A 19,615-nucleotide genomic window follows, 5' to 3' on the forward strand; every position below is an offset into this window, starting at 1 on the left:
GAGCAAACACTAGCACGCAGTAACATTACACATCTCCCAACAGGAAGACATATTTCAAAGGTTTTGATCTGTGTATTGATGTTTATGGTGAACAGGTGTGCTGCTTTGAAAACCACATGCAGTGTGTGTCTGTCTTTATCTTGATTCCAACACTGTAAAGAGCTTTTATTGTGAAGGACCCAGGGAGGAGAAAGTCTTTTTATTGGTGCACAGAGTAACGGATCTGTTTCTGAGAGCGGTCGGTGATTTCAGCTGTCAGTGAGGATCAACGGGACTGCTACAGAGGATGAAGAGGATGATGAAGATCGTGCTCCTCTTAATCGGTAAGAAACACACTCACACAAACACACACACAGAGATGGGTGTGGCTTCATACAGAGTAAGTAGCGGGTGAGTAGAACCGTCCTCTGCTGTTAAAACCGCTCACGTTCATCATTCTGTCATCGAGCTCGTTCATGTGATGAAGCTCGTTCATGTGAAGCTCGTCCCCGTGGCCTCCATGCAGGGCGGGTCCTGCACTTTCAGTGTATACTGTTACAGTGTACAGTGTGTATAAGGACACTCTGTCTAAAATGTACATAATAAATACACTATACATAGAGTTAGACCTCACAGCACAAGCATACTGCCAACCTATTACATGAGTGTGTTGTACATACACATGTATAGTGTGTGTTTTTTAATTAGTAAAAACATCAAGAAGTCCCCAGCAAAAGGAGAACACACCATGGCCCACGTTTAAACAAGGAACGTTTGTTCTTCTAAAAGATTTATTATTAAAATAGATGTAACATCCCCCCACCCCACCCCCCAAAACAATCTCACACTGCAGCTAGAGAAAGTTCACACTGAGCCTTTTTATATTTATCCCAAAAAAAGGAGGGGGCAGAGCCTCATACACAAACAGGAAGTAGAAACAATAGCCAGCTCTCCTCCTGACACACAGCCAGGGGTGCGGTCAGCTCAGTGCTATAACTCCAGCTTTAACACTGACGGAGCTGAGACCTCCACCCATATCGCACACACATGTTATGACACCACGCTGGAGTTTACTGAGCTCCTGAGAGTCATTCCTCCACACATGTGTGTATGACCAGCTGCTGCTGTATACACCTGTGAGCATGGAGGTGATGGTGCACCTGAGCTCTGTGATAGTGACTGAATACTTGTGTGTATTTATGCAGCACCTTTCATTACAAGCAAACTCAGCAGCTACAGAGTCTGTTGATCAGCTGCTCTGATGAAGGACTCCTGCTGCCCATCACTGCTGCTGTTGTGTTATCGATGTTTGTGTTTAAACCTGGAGGTGTGTGAGCTACATGTGGCCTTATATAGACGACTGTGTGGACAAAGTGGGCTCAAGTTGTTCTGTTGGTCACACACTCTGTGCTGTACTCACATGGTTATGCATTTTGGCCTAAGAAATGAATCACATAGGGGCAGGACTACAGGGCTGTGCTGCTTCCCTTGATGTTGTAATTTACAGTAACACTTGAAGACCATGCAGAGTGAATTAGAGCTGAAGCTCTGACACGGGCTTGCTTCACTGTGAGAAGTGCAAAAAATGCAAATCTGGGCAAGGACAGAGCGACTCAACTTCTATCCCCCCCCCCCCCCCCCCCCCACACACACACACACACACACACACACGCACCCGCCCTCTCACATCATCTATAAGTGACTGAGACAGGACAGACAGACACTCTAAACCAGGCACAATGTACATTTCAAATTTCAAATTCCTTTAACTTTAAATATGTTTATATTGTCTATTCTGTAAAATAGTCAGATGTCTATTCTTATTAATGTACAGAATTCACCTGCTTGCTGCTAGTACTGCACATTCACCCAATGTATATACTATATATATATATAATTTTATTCCTCTACCCCCCCCCCCCCCCCCCCTTTTGCACATGTCGAGGAGCGTGTCAGGATACATTTCACTGTGTGTTATACTTGTATAACTATGCATGCAACAAATAAAGAACCTTGAACCTTGAACCTTGAAATGCCAGTCAGTCCATGATGACCTATCAGGGTGAGGTTGGGAATATCAGCCCTGTGTGGGCCAAATGTGCTCTTGATCATTTCCCCTCCATCTCTAAAACAGACCTAATGCAGTTCTTGGGCATGCTAGGTTTCTATCTGCACCTCTCACAGATCTGCTCAGCTCTAAGATTAACTTCGAGGCGACCTGAGGAAACGACTTCTTCTGCTCCTCATATTGGTGAACCATTCCAGCTGTAGGTGGATGCTGGGGCTGTTTCTTTGTAGACTGGTGATGATGGAGCTGTTCATTCAATCATTTTGATGTTTTGTTTCCTTGGGACATTAACTCTTATCATTTATACTGCTCATTGGTTAAGAAAGAAGGGCCGGCTTTAATATGGGCTGTGCAGCATTTTGAGGTTTACAGTCATCAAAGACTGAAGTGTAACAAAGCAGAAAACACAAAGTGATCCGTGGCCTGGAGATCAATGACAGTCTGTTTATTTTCTATATGAAGTCTGGTCACATTCTCAGTAAGAGAGCTGACCAAGTCCCTCAGTAGGTGTTCTAATCAGGGCTTTACAGTCATGGTGTAAAATCTCCACCACAGCCTCACACTGAAGCTGAACAGTCGCTTATAGATTGTGTTTGCCAGCTGACGATGTTGTACTGGGAGAGTCTACTGGGCGATTTCTTTTGGAGGATGGCGTCTAGTTCTTGTACGGGGCTTTCTTCATAACTATCTCACTGAAGCAGCAGTTGTTGGAGAGTATTCAAATTCTCCCTGCTGTCCTCCGAGTTGTTGGATGATTAAGCACATGTAGTTATCTCTGCTCACACTCAGCTCCCTCCTAACTGTTCTAACTGTCATGTTATTTTGTAGTGACTGCAGTTCCCTCAATGAGACTGTCACAGATGACTGTTTGCTCACACAGAGACACGAGGTGGTGGAGGAGCCACTAACCTTTGACCTCTAGTGACCTCTGACCTCTAGTGACCTCTGTCCTCCTGTTACAGGTGTGTGTGTGCTGCTGCTGTTTGCACCGACTGTTTCTGCAGGTGAGTTGATGAAGTGCAAACAATCAGTGAGACTCCAACAAGAACAGAAACACATTTACTCTGTGTGTGTCTGTGTGTGTGTGTGTGTGTGTGTGTCTGAAATTATTATCATAATCATTTTCAGTTTTGGGTAATCCTACCTTTTTTATAACCTCTGGCAGTTCAACACTTACCTTTGTTCCATTTCAAGTGACTCATTGGACTTGAACTTGAATAACAATAAATAACTGGAAAAATTGGGGCTTCTTTATATTCTAACTGTACATTTCTCTACAATTAGACCTGATAAACCATTTCCTCAAACATTTGTAAATTAAAACTCTTGAAATGAATCTGTGATTAGCACAGACCATTGTGTGTGCACACTCTCTGCTGGTCCCACTCTTCATCACCAGTGTGACAGAGTCCTGAACACAGCCTCAGTTTGCATGTTAGTCCTCCAAGTTTCATCTGAGCTTTAAAGAAAACACACTCAGCTTTTCCTTTTGTTGGCCGTTCCTCTGAAAGCCAAAGTGTGTGATCACAGCTGAAATAAGGGAGAATTTCCCACTTTAAAGTGCTTCAATTAGTGATGCTGTTGATCCACAAATCAAATCATCTCTAAGATCTGAATGTTGATGACAAACACAAATATCTGCTTATTATGAGGCTAAAAGCTTGATGTAGACAACAGTTTATAATATGTCAGCAGCATATAACAGCCCTGCACACCAGCACTGTGCTTCTATTAGACTTTAATCAACATATAGTTATGATTTATCATCTCTGTGTGTCCTCCAGTGTCTCTGTCTGTCAGTCCAAACCTTCAGCAGGTCTTCAGTGGATCTTCAGTGTATCTGAGTTGTGTTGATGATGGACAGACAGCTGATGGATGGACAGTGAAGAGGACCAGAGGAGGACTCACTGAGGTCTGTGGAGCAGCTGCAGGCTTTGGGAGGCTTCTTGGTTCCTACTGTGTTGTTAATGTTTCTGCTCCCAGTGAAACCTTCTGGTGTGAGGACTCCTCTGGACAGCAGAGTGACAGAGTCTCCTTCAGTGTCCAATCAGACACTACAGGTGAGATGTTCCAGCTGTGTCTCTGTCTCTGTGTGACTCTGCTCTCATTAACTCTGTTTGTCTCTGATGGTCAGATAAAGATGTCATCCTGGAGATCCCTGCACTTCCTGTGAGGACAGGAAGTGATGTCATTCTGCGCTGCAGACAGAGGAATGGTGCCACAGTCGCAGCTTATTTCTTCATCAAAGGAAGTTCTGTTGGTCATAAACCAGAGCACATCATCACCATCATCCAGCAGGCTGATGAAGGTCTCTACTGGTGTACTACTGATCAGGGTGGAAAGTCTCCTCAGAGCTCTGTGAGGGTCAGAGGTCAGAACACTGACATCACTTCCTGTTTAAAAGCTGATGTAACATTGTGACCTGATAATAAACTGACTGAACCATCTTCATCATCTCTCCTGCAGATCCTCCTACAATCATCCATCCTCCTCCTCCAAGCACCTCCACAAACTTTGCTCCTCTTACTTGTCCTCCCTCTCCTCCTCTCCCAGCATCCACCTGTCCACCTCCTCCTCCTCCTTCCTCTCTCGTGGTCCCAGTTGTAGCAGGTCTGGTTTCTGGGCTTCTCCTGGTTCTGGTTCTGGGTTTGGTTCTGTTCCTCTGCTGGAAACTCAAAGGTAGCTCTCACTCACCTGATATGAGCAGGTGTAATCTGATTACTGTACTAACCTTCTGAGCCTAAGTAAATGAACTTACTGCGTCACCTCGATCAGTGGGCTGTAATGGTCCAAACATGCAGTCATGGTGTGTTTGAGTGATGCTGATCAGTGACTCCTCAGTTTTACCTTTCAAAATAAAATGTGTTTTGTTGGCTTTGACACATAAAGCTGCCACAGAATCAGAGTGTACCGAGCTCACAGCTCCGGTGTTCCAGTTTAAATGTTTTTCATGTTAACCAGTTAGATTTGTGTGTTCCAGATGTTGCATCTGCAGATTCTCATTTTCACTACACAATGAGCCGACATTTTCCTCAGGACACCAGCGATCAGCTCGACAGACCCTCAGTTTACCTGCATACATGCTGCTCACCTGTCAGCTGTTTAGCACCTGCTGCTGATTCAGCAAACACGCCCAGGTTACCTGGTGATAGTCACAGTTTAACATGGGCAGCTGCAGCTGGATATAACACAATGTCGGCGCAATATTGTGCACAAGATAAGTAAATATAGCTTCCTGAGCTCAGAGCTGCTGGAGCTTGTGTTTCCCTCAGAATGACTGACCTGAGTTACAGATGACGGCTGGAAACAGAAAACTACAGAGCACTTTATCAGTGGCTGATACCTTCGCTGAGTTTCAGGTCTCAGTGGTTAAACACTGGACTTCATTCACTCAGGTTCTGTCTGTCGAGTCACGTTTACGTCGCTGTTTTATTTACAACTGAGCAAATCGGTTTGACTCAGATTAAAGTTACGTTTCATAACTGCATAGTTTTACTGAAGTTTAATGTCTCACATGTTAGACTGAACCATTCGCTTTTCTTTAGTATCTGCTGTTCATATGTGTTGGATTTTTTTTTAACCGTGAATTTTTAATTAAAACTAACATTAAAAATCTTTTTTACACAAGGAGGAAAGATAAAGCATTTTTATATTATAGTATAATTACAGTCGTCCAGCCTGGAAGTAATAAATGCATGAACTAGTTTTTCAGCATCAGTCTGAGACAGGATATTTCTCATTTTAGAGATGTTGCACAAATGGAAGAAAGCAGTCTTACATATTTGTTTAATATGTGCGTTGAAGGACATGTCCTGGTCAAAAATGACTCCAAGGTTCCTCACAGTGTTACTGGAGGCCAAGGTAATGCCATCCAGAGTAAGAATCTGGTTAGATACCATATTTCTAAGATTTTCAGGGCCGAGTACAATAACCTCAGTTTTATCTGAATTAAGAAGCAGAAAGTTAGCGGCCATCCAGGTCTTTATGTCTTTAAGACATTCCTGCAGTTTAACTCATTGGTGTGTGTTACCTGGCTTCATAGATAGATAGAGCTGGGTGTCATCCAGGTCTTCATGTCTTTAAGACATTGTATTGCATCCTCAAGTCCTCTCCCTCCCTCCTTCTCTTTCATCCAGTTTCTAAAACATATTTTAATGTGAGATTACAGGATGACACATGTTTATACTGATATGGTTTGTTGTGTTAAGATTATTGGGGTGGAGGTGCCCGTGCACCTTCAGCTGCTCCGCCTCTCTCTCTGTCTCCATCTGCAGACAGACACATTTACATAGGACACATTGTCCTGTGGACACATGAGCTGTCACGGCTCGGGGCAGCGGCCGTGTGAAGTGTGGAGAAGGAGGACTCAAATGCAGCACTTGCTTAGGAGGCAGGGAGATTTATTCCAGAAGATAGAACACAAAGTAGGGATGGCAAGACAGAACAGATGATGAACTAAACTGGGAAAACTAAACTATAGAATGGCAAACCTGAAAGGAGACACAGAGAGGTTCGTGGAGCAACGCAGAACACCGGGTAACACAGAGAATGAACACAGGTAGGAATGATAGAAACAACTCAAACCCTAAGCACAAATACAAAACAGCAGAAACAGGAAAATAATAACAATAAACTCAAAACGCTGGGTCAAGGACCCAGGATCATGACAGTACCCCCCCCTCAAGGGCTGGCTCCCGACAGCCCCAAAACAAAAACGAACCACCAAGCCCGGGTGGGCGGTGGGAGGCCCAGGACGGAGGGACCGGACCAGGAACAAAACGGAGGCCCCAGAGTCCAAAACAAAAGGTTCACAAACACTCATAGGGGAGCAGAGTCCAAAACAGAGATCAGGTGGAAGGCCACGCGGAAGGCAGTGGCGGCAACAGAAGTCCGGAGGCCGGCCACGTGGAAGGCAGTGGCGGCAACAGAAGTCCGGAGGCCGGCCACGCGGAAGGCAGTGGCGGCAACAGAAGTCCGGAGGCCGGCCACGCGGAAGCCAGTGGCGGCAACAGAAGTCCGGAGGTCGGCCACGTGGAAGCCAGTGGCGGCAACAACCCTGTTCAGGAGGGCGTCCTCGATGGCGATGATAACCAGCCAGCGGCATAGAAAATGGCCAGCGATGTTGAGGCGCCCAACGCGGACCGGATGGCGGCGTGCCAGCAGCAGTACCAGGCAAGGCAGAGGCCGGGCCAGGCAAAGCTGAAGCAGAAGCAGCAGTTGAGGATGATGCAGCTGATGCAGCAGGCGAGGATGATGCAGCTGATGCAGCAGGCGAGGATGATGCAGCTGATGCAGCTGGCGAGGATGATGCAGCTGATGCAGCTGGCGAGGAAGACGAAGCTGCTGCTGCAGACAAGGCTGAAGCCGACGAGGAGGCTGGGCCAGGCGAGGATGCAGTCACGAAGGCCGGACCAGACGAGGATGCAGTCACGAAGGCCGGACCAGACGCTGGACCAGACGAGGATGCAGACACGAAGGCTGGACCAGACGAGGATGCAGACACGAAGGCTGGACCAGACGAGGATGCAGACACGAAGGCTGGACCAGACGAAGATGCAGTCACGAAGGCTGGACCAGACGTATAGGAGGCTAATGACAATGATGACGCTGCAGGCGTGGATGAGGAAGAAGAGGCTGCAGCTGGCAAAGCTGAAGAGGCTGCAGCTGGCAAAGCTGAAGAGGCTGCAGCTGGCGCGGACGAAGAGGCTGCAGCTGGCGCGGACGAAGAGGCTGCAGCTGGCGCGGACGAAGAGGCTGCAGCTGGCGTGGATGCCGGAGACAGAGCTGCTGCAGCTGCTGGTGCAGCTGGTGATGGAGCTGGTGATGGAGCTGCTAGTGCAGCTGGTGATGGAGCTGCTGCAGCTGCTGGTGGTGCAGCTGGTGATGGAGCTGCCTCAGCTGCTAGTGCAGCTGGTGATGGAGCTGCTGCAGCTGCTGGTGCAGCTGGTGATGGAGCTGGTGATGGAGCTGCTAGTGCAGCTGGTGGTGGAGCTGCTGCAGCTGCTGGTGGTGCAGCTGGTGATGGAGCTGCCTCAGCTGCTAGTGCAGCTGGTGATGACGAAGAGGCTGCAGCTAGTGAGGATGCCTGAGTCGATGGCGCTGCAGGCGGAGGCGCTGCAGACGGCGGCGTGAAAGCCTGAGACGGAGGCGCTGCAGGCGGCGGCGTGGAAGCCGAAGGCGTGAAAGCCGGAGACGAAGGCGCTGCAGGCGGCGGCGTGGAAGCCGGAGACGGAGGCGCTGCAGGCGGCGGCGTGGAAGCCGGAGACGGAGGCGCTGCAGGCGGCGGCGTGGAAGCCGCAGGTGGTGGAGGTGCTGCAGCTGCAGGCCGTGATGAAGCTGCTGCTGCAGACGGTGCTGAAGTGGATGAGGAGGCTGAACCAGGCGACGCTGAAGCTGGTGACGCTGCAGGCGACGGCGTGGGAGCCGCAGGTGGTGACGCTGCAGGCGACGCCGCTGCAGGTGATGGTGATGGCTGGATGGGCTCCTCGGTCCCCCCAGCGAAAGCAGCAGGCTGAAGCGGTTCCCGAGCCCCCTCAGCGGAAGCTGCTGATGATGGCGAAGGCTGGATGGGCTCCTCGGTCCCCCAGCGAAAGCAGCAGGCTGAAGCGGTTCCCGAGCCCCCTCAGCGGAAGCTGCTGATGATGGCGAAGGCTGGACGGGCTCGTCGGTCCCCCCAGCGAAAACAGGCTCAAAACCAGTAGGCATGGAAGCCCCTGGCATACACAAAACAAAACCAGCAGGCTCGTGGGCCTCTGGTACACGCGACACAAAACCAGTAGGCATGTGGGCCTCTGGGACACATGAGGGAACAAAACCAGTAGGCACATGGGCCTCTGGCACACATGAGGGCGGCTGTAGCTGCACAGAGCCCTGACCCTGCTCAGGCAGTGACAGCCGGGTGTAGTCCACAGCTGGCAACTTAGCCTCCAGGGGTCCAGAGGTAGCTGAGGGTTGTAACCCAGCCTCTGGGGAAGCCCTGGAGCGAGTAACAGTCTCTAATGTTGTCAGCTTTAGAGGAACCGGTCCATTTTGAAACAGTTTGTCTCCCTGCTCAGAAACAGCGGTGGGAAAAACAGAGTGAAAATTGTGACTCAGCCATTGACTGAACTATGGGTTGTAGCGATGCTAGTGGAGATGGTGGCTGAGTGGCTGACTGAAGTAGCGGCAGAACAGGTAATTGTGGTACTGGGGAGGCTAACGGTTGAGCTACAGACTGGGAAGCTAGTGGCTGGACACAAAACTGAGCCGGTGAATGGCGATAAAGTCCTGGCTCGGAAGGAGCGGCAGAGACACAGTCTTTCGGTTTTGCAGAATGTTTATAGACACCCACTTGGGAGGGGTCTGTTACCACGAAGGTAGGTAAGCTGTACATGTTGTCCCTCATCCCGCTCTGAATAGCCCCAGAAAATAAAGTCCCAGAATCCGGGGGAGCCAACGCATCCCGCTCACTCACCGCATCTGGCTGCTCAGAAGGAAATGCAGCTGGGGGGTGAAGTCCGAGATCCACAAGGAGAAATTCCTGCTCCCACGGATATAGCGAGCCCAGAAGCCATGGGAGACCGGTCACCAGACGCTGTAGCCGCCTCTCTAAAGCGCACTGGGACTTGTAATCCTGGCTTTCCAGCCACAGGTCGATGAGCTCTTGAGTGGCATCGATGAGGTTCTCCCGTAGCTCTTTAGACGGGTTAAGTGCTGCTGGGTCCATCTTGTGGTCGCGTCGTACTGTCACGGCTCGGGGCAGCGGCCGTGTGAAGTGTGGAGAAGGAGGACTCAAATGCAGCACTTGCTTAGGAGGCAGGGAGATTTATTCCAGAAGATAGAACACAAAGTAGGGATGGCAAGACAGAACAGATGATGAACTAAACTGGGAAAACTAAACTATAGAATGGCAAACCTGAAAGGAGACACAGAGAGGTTCGTGGAGCAACGCAGAACACCGGGTAACACAGAGAATGAACACAGGTAGGAATGATAGAAACAACTCAAACCCTAAGCACAAATACAAAACAGCAGAAACAGGAAAATAATAACAATAAACTCAAAACGCTGGGTCAAGGACCCAGGATCATGACATGAGCTGAGCTGCTCTGTCCTCTGTGTCCTCAGCAGTGTTGGGTAAGTTACTTTAAATTAGTAACTTAGTTACATTACTAGTTACTTCTCTAAAAAAGTAACTCAGTTACTTCAAGTTACTCGTTACTTTCAAAGTAACTAGTTACTAGGGAAAGTAACTTTGGTTTTACTCAGAATTCTCTTGTTAATGTGTTGCTTCTGTAACTGGATACCCAGCAAGATTGCCAGTCTTCTAGCTTGCTTACTTGCCACAAGTGCACTGTGCCACCTACCAATAGAAAGGAAAAAATAATGTGCACATTTCCACGAGAGAAATCCCACGCCTGGACCGTCGTTGACCGCCGCCATGATTCTAGCCTGCTTTTTACATCCAACACAAAAACTGCAGTCGTGGTGCTTTTGATTGTACTCAGAACTTGGAAATTCTGCCTTCTGAATAGGAAGATGTAGGTAACACCAGACTGCAGATGAGCTGCATACAGAGCTGGACTGGGACAAAACAATCGTCCCGGGCATTTTGACTAGAGACCGGCCCACCATTATAGGAAAAATCATAAAGCCTTTGAATGAAAATAAACACTGTTGTGACAGTGATGTACACTGTTCTGATGGTATATATGTATCAATCTATCAATTGTTTGTTGTAAGACTCAGATAATTATTTTTTTAAAAGCGAGACATTTTAAATGAGAATAAGAAAGAAAAGTATTTCCTTGTGCCCCCCTTTCCCTGTTAATGCCCTACCTGGCCCCCTGGCAACACTTTGCTAGACCCGCCCCTGCACAGTTACCAGCTGTCAGCTACATAGAAAAGGATCCTGGTGTTATTTGTCTGTCAGAAACAGTTCATAACTTCCCTTCAACTCATTCATGTCACCTAAAAGGTAAACCTGTTTCTCCATCACCTGTTCAGCTCTGATGATTCAGTAAGGACATCTCCTGGTTTCATCTTCATGTTTCCCTCTCACCAGATAACCAAACCGATATCATGACCAGCAGCTTTACAGCTGTGGCTCCAGCAAACATCAGCTGATACTAGAAATTAATATTAAATAAATTCTAACAACAGCTGATCAAGCTTAAAGGTGCTGCTGTTGTTTAACGCGACATCCGCTGGTTTCCTCTTTCTGGCGCAAAGTGGGCGATAAATAAACAAGAGAGAAAAGCCGATCAGCTGATCATTGATCAGTTTCGTGATTGAAGTAGAAACAGGAGAGAATGAGAGAAGAAGAGGCAGCTGTGCAGCTTCAGCTTTGTGTCTTTTTCATTGTAGCTGAAGTCCGGGACAAACTGTGTTCCTTTTCACCTCAGTACGAAACGCGTAATATTTTCTCTGAATACGAGACGATTCTGTTTTTTACGGGACGGTTGGCAACTCTAATAATTAACCGTATGAACAAAATAAAGTTCAACATCAGTAACATAGCACCCACACAGCTGTATAGAAACTCCGTCATGCTAGCTAGCACGCAGTACGAAAATGTCAGCATACCGAAAATAAACTCCACCTAAACTTGGTTTATATCTGACCCAGATAGACTGCAGGTCATAACTTCTTACCTGAAGTTCAGTTCACCTGACACTCGGACCGGCGGCCGCTTCGGGTCTCTCCTCTTGCCTCCCTTTTCCTTCATCCACCTGCTGGCCTCCACCACTTGCTAATGTTACTGAATCTGTGGAAGCTCCGCGATATCCACCACACGAAGTAACGAGTAACGAGCCTATCTAAATCCCAGTAACGAGTAACGCGTTCCTGATTTTGGCATAATAACTAGTTACCGTGCTCGTTACCACAATAATAACGTAGTTACTGTAACGCGTTACTTTATAACGCGTTAGTCCCAACACTGGTCCTCAGGAACAGGAGCCATGAAGAGGAACGTCTGACTGCTGAAGAAACAGTCTGAGGAGGAGGAGGAGCTGGTGATGAAGAGCAGCCTGTGTGTATATACAGTATCTGTTGTGTATTCAGCCCTGAGGAAGATGAAGGTGCAGCTTTGGTTTGGCCTTCCTCTGCTAACAGCTAGCAGCTAACTAACCTCAGCCAGATGTTCTGCAGCTGTTTCTCTAACATTAGAAGTTTATAATGATGATGATGGATCTCCACAGAGCGTCCTGACTCTGTGTCACATGTTAGCTTCATGTGGGTCAAAGGTCAAAGCTGCTGACTGTCAGGAAGCACCAAACATCATGGGCGTTTATCAATATGCGTACTTGTACGTACTTGCGTTCTCGTGTACTCGTGATATGTCATCAGTCGGAGACCAAGTACTGTTCCAATTCGAAGTACGCATCAAGCCGAGAACGCGAAAAAGTCCCATGAAACACCCCCTCTGACCTCAGAGCTCCCTGAGGCCACACCCACACTTCCTGTCAGTCCCTCTGATTGACAGCTGCCTCCATCATTATCATATATATCCATATAATCACCCTGAGGTCACTGATGTTGGTGCTGTATGAACCACATTAAATGTTTTTACATATTAACATCTCATGTCTCTCTGTCACATTTACAGTATTTAATCATTTTCTCACACAGTTCTTCACATTTGTGTTGTGGGTTTGTTGTTACAGGTTACACAGCAGCTTGTGTTTCTGCCCAGTTTGACCCATTTAGCAGAAGTCAGCCTGTTTAAGGCTCTGATATCTATTCTGTATGACTTAAAGCAGTTATGACATGCTCTGATTTTCTCACCCAATAAAGGAATATTTAATATATCAGTCTGATCTTCATTTATCAGAAACTGTTATGTTCACTGTTCACTGCTGTAATAACTAATAATGATTAATATGATAACTATAATATTGGCCCTATTATATTTACATTACCAAAGTGAGATGACTTTAGTCTCATGAACAACATTAGCTAATTGTTATTTACTAATCTTAAAATGACTGTTCAGTACAGAAATGAAGCCCAACTATCATGTTTTACAGTCTCGTGGTCTCTAGTGAAAAAAGGCCCTAGAGCTGAAACTAAGGAGGAGGAGCACAGATGCATAGAAATACTGCCGGGCTGAGGAAGAGGAAGTTGTTAAAGACGTTACACAGAGTGAAACATCAGCTCTGTGAGCAGAGATCAGCTTCATGGGTGGAGACACTCTGAGGTCTCTGAGTGTGCTCATGGGTGGAGATCACACATCTGCTTCCTGACAATTTGACTTTGTTATAGGAGGACTGGTGTGTGTGTGTGTGTGTGTGTGTGTGTGTGTGTGTGTGTGTGTGTGTGTGTGTGTGTGTGTGATTGATTTAGAGGACCATTATTGTGTAAACGGACAAATACAGTTTGATTCTACCATGAAGCTGCTGATGAAACTTATCAAAATGTGACTGAAACAACCTCCACCTTAGTTAAAGTGGGTGAAAGGTCACAGATAGAGACACGGTGGGGCTGAATGTCAGTGATGTGGGTGGAGACGGTGGAGATAAAGTGAGCAGACCAGAGGCGTCCTTGGTGAGTCTCGTGTGAGACGAGCAGTTCAAGGATTCCAGATGTTCACCACTGGAAACGCCATCAGAGGCAAATTATTCAGCCCCTGAGTCAATACTTTGTAGAACCACCTTCTGCTGCAGTTACAGCTGCCAGTCTTTTAGGGTTTGTCTCTACCAGCTTTGCACATCTACAGACTGAAATCCTTGCCCATTCTGGGCCTGAATAATTACGCACACCCCACTTTTCAGTTATTTATTTGTAAAAAATGTTTGGAATCATGTATGATTTTCGTTCCACTTCTCACGTGTACACCACTTTGTATTACACTTTGTATTACAGATGTGTTAATAATGTTTCACGTGGAATTCCAATAAAACTGATTCATGTTTGTGGCTGTAATGTGACAAAATGTGGAAAAGTTCAAGGCCTATCAAACCAGGCAGGTCTGTATTTATATCCAGGCTGACATGGAACAGCCAGTAGTTCAGGGTTCAAACATACAGGAAAGTGTGAGACCTTCCATACTGACAGAAGATGATACTGAACATGATTTTAAACTGTTGTTTGTTAAAGCCTCACAGAGAGAGATCTGAGAGCAGGGCTCAGTGGATACATGAGCCTTTATACATGAAGTGTTTCAGGTTCATTTAAATCAGTTTTTCCAGCAGAGGAAACATGATCCAGTTGTGTTTCACATGGATCTGTATGGATGCAGCAGCACCTGACTCAGTACATCAGGTGGGTCACATGACACCTGGACATTCCCAGCATCTTCTGGACAGGGTCGCAGATGCCAACAGACTCAATAAACTGATTCGTAAGGCCAGTAATGTTGTGGGGATGGAGCTGGACTCCCTCAAGGTTGTGTCGGAGAGGCGGATGTTGTCCAAAATAAAGACAATGTTGGATAACACCTCCCACCCACTCCATGACATGCTGGTCAGTCACAGGAGCGCGTTCAGTGAGAGACTGAGAGTACTGAAAAGCACCACTGAACGACACAGGAAATCTTTCCTGCCTGTGGCCATCTCCCTGTACAACGCATCTGCTTAACACACTGGTTACTGCTACAACTACACGTTTCTTTTCAGCTATTTATTATTGTGTGACTTATGTATATATATAGATATATATATATATCTATATATATTGTACTATTCTTAGTTAGCGTGTTGTCTGTTTTGTTAATGTTGGTTTATAATGGAGCACTGTAACAAAAAAACTAGAAAGGGAAAATTTCAGAAGAAATTTTATGTGTGCCTATGCCGCTGGTAATCAGTGTAGTTTGCCATTCATACAGCTACAGAGAGCAAAACTCAGCAGAGCAGCCATTCTCCACCATGAATTATGATAAAAACAAACACCGCTCGCGCCTCACAGATGACAGCTTACAGTTTTGGGTAAAGATGAAGTGACTTTGTACAGCCCCGATTTGCAGACGCTGTGCACACAGGTTCATGAGCAGAAGTCCCATTGTACCACGGCAGACCCAACAATGTTTGCATGAACACGCTTTGAAGCATTATGTTATGGACCACTTTTCACACATGGTTGGTGTACCCACACAGGCAGCTGTAGCTTTTCAACTCATAGCCCAACACACACCCAAAAAACAGCCAAGAGAGCACAGACTTTACACCCGTGGGTCCACCTCCCCTGCAGCGGCACTGCAGACCACGCCCCGACACACACATCAAACACATAAAATAAATATATATATGCACTTTTGCATTCACTTTTTGTTTTTTGTTATTTTTACACAGTGTTCTGAATGATGAACAATGGTCTACAGCCAACCTTGTGTATTATTATACAAACTTTGGTTGTAAGATTCGGATAAGCATTTAATAAAAGCTAAATATTTTATATGAGAGTAAGAAAGAAAAGTATATCTTTATGTCCACCTTTCTCTGTTAATGCCCTACCTGGCCCCCTGGCAAAAGCTTTGCTAGATCCGCCCCTGCACAGTTACCAGCTGTCAGCTACACAAAAAAAGGAGCTTGGTGTTTACAGGGAGTGCAGAATTATTAGGCAAATGAGTATTTTGTCCACATCATCCTCTTCATGCATGTTGTCTTACTCCAAGCTGTATAGGCTCGAAAGCCTACTACCAATTAAGCATATTAGGTGATGTGCATCTCTGTAATGAGAAGGGGTGTGGTCTAATGACATCAACACCCTATATCAGGTGTGCATAATTATTAGGCAACTTCCTTTCCTTTGGCAAAATGGGTCAAAAGAAGGACTTGACAGGCTCAGAAAAGTCAAAAATAGTGAGATATCTTGCAGAGGGATGCAGCAGTCTTAAAATTGCAAAGCTTCTGAAGCGTGATCATCGAACAATCAAGCGTTTCATTCAAAATAGTCAACAGGGTCGCAAGAAGCGTGTGGAAAAACCAAGGCGCAAAATAACTGCCCATGAACTGAGAAAAGTCAAGCGTGCAGCTGCCAAGATGCCACTTGCCACCAGTTTGGCCATATTTCAGAGCTGCAACATCACTGGAGTGCCCAAAAGCACAAGGTGTGCAATACTCAGAGACATGGCCAAGGTAAGAAAGGCTGAAAGACGACCACCACTGAACAAGACACACAAGCTGAAACGTCAAGACTGGGCCAAGAAATATCTCAAGACTGAGTTTTCTAAGGTTTTATGGACTGATGAAATGAGAGTGAGTCTTGATGGGCCAGATGGATGGGCCCGTGGCTGGATTGGTAAAGGGCAGAGAGCTCCAGTCCCACTCAGATGCCAGCAAGGTGGAGGTGGAGTACTGGTTTGGGCTGGTATCATCAAAGATGAGCTTGTGGGGCCTTTTCGGGTTGAGGATGGAGTCAAGCTCAACTCACAGTGCTACTGCCAGTTTCTGGAAGACACCTTCTTCAAGCAGTGGTACAGGAAGAAGTCTGCATCCTTCAAGAAAAACATGATTTTCATGCAGGACAATGCTCCATCACACGCGTCCAAGTACTCCACAGCGTGGCTGGCAAGAAAGGGTATAAAAGAAGAAAAACTAATGACATGGCCTCCTTGTTCACCTGATCTGAACCCATTGAGAACCTGTGGTCCATCATCAAATGTGAGATTTACAAGGAGGGAAAACAATACACCTCTCTGAACAGTGTCTGGGAGGCTGTGGTTGCTGCTGCATGCAATGTTGATGGTGAACAGATCAAAACACTGACAGAATCCATGGATGGCAGGCTTTTGAGTGTCCTTGCAAAGAAAGGTGGCTATATTGGTCGCTGATTTGCTTTGGTTTTGTTTTTGAATGTCAGAAATGTATATTTGTGAATGTGGAGATGTTATATTGGTTTCACTGGTAAAAATAAATAATTGAAATGGGTATATATTTGTTTTTTGTTAAGTTGCCTAATAATTATGCACAGTAATAGTCACCTGCACACACAGATATCCCCCTAAAATAGCTAAAACTAAAAACTACTTCCAAAAACTTTCAGCTTTGATATTAATGAGTTTTTTGGGTTCATTTAGAACATGGTTGTTGTTCAATAATAAAATTATTCCTCAAAAATACAACTTGCCTAATAATTCTGCACTCCCTGTATTTGTCTGTCAAAAATAGTTCATAACTTCCCTTCAACTTATTCATGTCACCTAAAGAGTAAACCTGTTTCTCCATCACCAGTTCAGCTCTGATGATTCAGTAAGGACATCTGCCGTTTTTACAGCTGTAGCTCCAGCAAACATCAGCTGATACCAGAAATTAAAAGCAAATGAATTCTAACAACAGCTGATCAAGCTTAAACGTGCTGCTGTTGTTTTGCGCGATAAACAAACAAGAGAGAAACGCCGATCATTGATCAGTTTCATGACTGAAGTTTCGACAGGGGAGGCTGTCATAAAGTTCAACATGCGCACACAGCTGTATAGAAACTCCGTCGTGCTAGCTAGAACGCAGTACGAGTTATTGTACGTGATTGAAAAAGTCAGCACAACGAAAATAAACTACACCTAAACTCGGTTTATATCTGACCGAAATAGAGTGCAGTTCAAAACTTCTTACCTGAAATTCAGTTCACCTCACGCTCCTGCCTTCGCTTTCCCTGATCCATGATTGACCACCGCGTTAGCAATCGCCTGCCCGGCCTCGTATGTCTCGTTGGCGGCATGTCCTTTCTGTCACACACCGGTGGATAGCTGCCCTCTGTTGTAGCTCCACCACCAAACAACTCAGTTATTTTTTCCACATCGACCAGCATCATCGGCCCATATAAACGAAAAATAAGTCCAGCTAAGACACAGACCCTTGCCGAGCGATCGGGCGATTAAACACATTTTAGCCACCTCACTATCAGCCAAGCCTGGGTGGTTTTTCACGAAGGGTCGCTAGCCGCGCTAGCTAGCTAAGCTAGCGGCGCTAGCTAGCTAGCCAGCCGGCTATCAGCAACACGTAAGAGAACTGTTGCTAAATAAACTACACCTAAACTCCGTTTATATCTGACCCAAATAGAGTGCAGGTCATAACTTCTTACCTGAAATTCAGTTCACCTCACGCTCCTGCCTTCGCTTTCCCTGATCCACGATTGACCTCCGCGTTAGCAAACACCAGTCGCCTGCCTCGTATGTCTCATTCGCGGCATATCCTTTCTGTCATACACCGGTGGATAGCTGCCCACTGTTGTAGCTCCGCGTTATAGCACCACCAAACAACTCAGTTATTTTTTCCACATCCAGCTGTAACTCCGATTCTATGCGAGCATTTGCGAGAGACCGGGGAGGTGAAACTACAGAGAGAGTCCCCTCGCTATCCATTTGCAGCCAAGTGCGGCAGCTAGCTAGGTAGCCGGCTAGCTGTCAGGCAGGACCGACATAGTCAGAGCACTGTCGCTAAATATGGGATGTCTTGATAAAACAAGCAGATATTTGAAGTTTACACACCTACATTCTCGCCTGAAAATATCTTAAAAGCTTATTTTGTGACCTAGAAACACGAATAAAAGACATATAAAACGAAGTGGTGGCCGCCATTGTTCACTCTGTAGAGGCGTGCTATGAATTGTGGGATATGGAGTTTTCAACACAAGGATAAATCTTTTCGGCTGTACTACTCCCGGTATACCACTAGAGAGAGCCAAGACACCACAAATGAAGTCTGTTTATTTGGCGCCAAAAGATGAATTGGCCTAAATTTGCACTAAAATCTAAATATTTCAAAAACTATAAAAGTTATAAACACCAAAAGTCACACCATACTAGCCCAGCTCCAGCCGCACAAAATGATCTAACATATGTAATCCTAATGTCAAAACTGTTTGGCAGAGGAGCGCGGGAAAATTTTCACTAAAATATTAATATTTAAAAAACTATAAAATTCATAAACACCAAAAGTCATAGCACACCATTCCAGATCCGGCCGCACAAAATGAGGTAACATATATGAAGCTTGTCTCAAAACTGCGAGGCGAGATTCGCTGCAAAATTTCAGGCGGAAACTGGAGAATAATAATAATAACTAGAAAGCGAAAATTTCAGAAGAAATTTTATGTGTGCCTATGCTACTGCCAATGAGTGTAGTTTGCCTTTAATGTGGTTCAATTAGTGCCGGTTGCCATTTATAACACCAGAGGGAGCAAGATGCAACATGAGCATAGTTTGCTTTTTATACCACAAGAAGGAGGGAAATGGAATACAGCTGATTTTCAACTTAAAGCAAAGTAAGCTGTATTGTGATCTCTGTTATATGCGGCATACAGAGATGAGAGAAAGATGCTCATGTTACATGATTACAAAATAAGTTAATAGATATAAAAGAAAATAAATTATGCTTCAGTGTCAGGTGTTCAAGAGAAGTTACAATTTAGATTTTACAGTTTTGAGTCGTTTAAAGTGGTAGAAAAAAAGATGTCCATTAAGCGGTATTCAATTTGTATTTCAAAGGTATTTTAATGTCAAAGGGGAAAATACCACATGCAATTATGAAATTTCCCGTTGTGGGACTAATAAATGTATCATGTTATTCAAACAATATTTTGTACAGATACCATTTACAATAATGTATGACATTTAAACATGATATTTAGATTGTGGTAAATAGCAAAGCAATA

General features: G+C 45.7%; 1 protein-coding gene across 3 annotated transcripts; it reads left to right on the forward strand.

The window, feature by feature from the left end:
• LOC102078778 (uncharacterized) lies at nucleotides 1-12,119 on the forward strand. 3 transcript variants are annotated; one of them, XM_025904312.1, is made up of 6 exons: nucleotides 1-323; nucleotides 3,010-3,051; nucleotides 3,832-4,107; nucleotides 4,188-4,418; nucleotides 4,514-4,726; nucleotides 11,978-12,119. In XM_025904312.1, exons 1-6 carry the CDS (start codon nucleotides 287-289, stop codon nucleotides 12,004-12,006), a joined length of 828 nt encoding a protein of 275 aa, XP_025760097.1. In that variant the 5' UTR covers nucleotides 1-286; the 3' UTR covers nucleotides 12,007-12,119. The 3 variants fall into 3 exon arrangements, with proteins under 3 accessions (XP_025760097.1, XP_013122380.1, XP_025760098.1); XM_013266926.3 differs by having other exon boundaries at nucleotides 5-323; nucleotides 4,182-4,418; XM_025904313.1 differs by lacking the exon at nucleotides 4,514-4,726 and having other exon boundaries at nucleotides 5-323; nucleotides 4,182-4,418; nucleotides 11,978-12,115.
• Nucleotides 12,120-19,615: the final 7,496 nt, after the last annotated feature.

The sequence above is a fragment of the Oreochromis niloticus genome, unplaced genomic scaffold (assembly GCF_001858045.2).
Source record: "Oreochromis niloticus isolate F11D_XX unplaced genomic scaffold, O_niloticus_UMD_NMBU tig00000735_pilon, whole genome shotgun sequence".
Classification (NCBI taxonomy): domain Eukaryota; kingdom Metazoa; phylum Chordata; class Actinopteri; order Cichliformes; family Cichlidae; genus Oreochromis; species Oreochromis niloticus.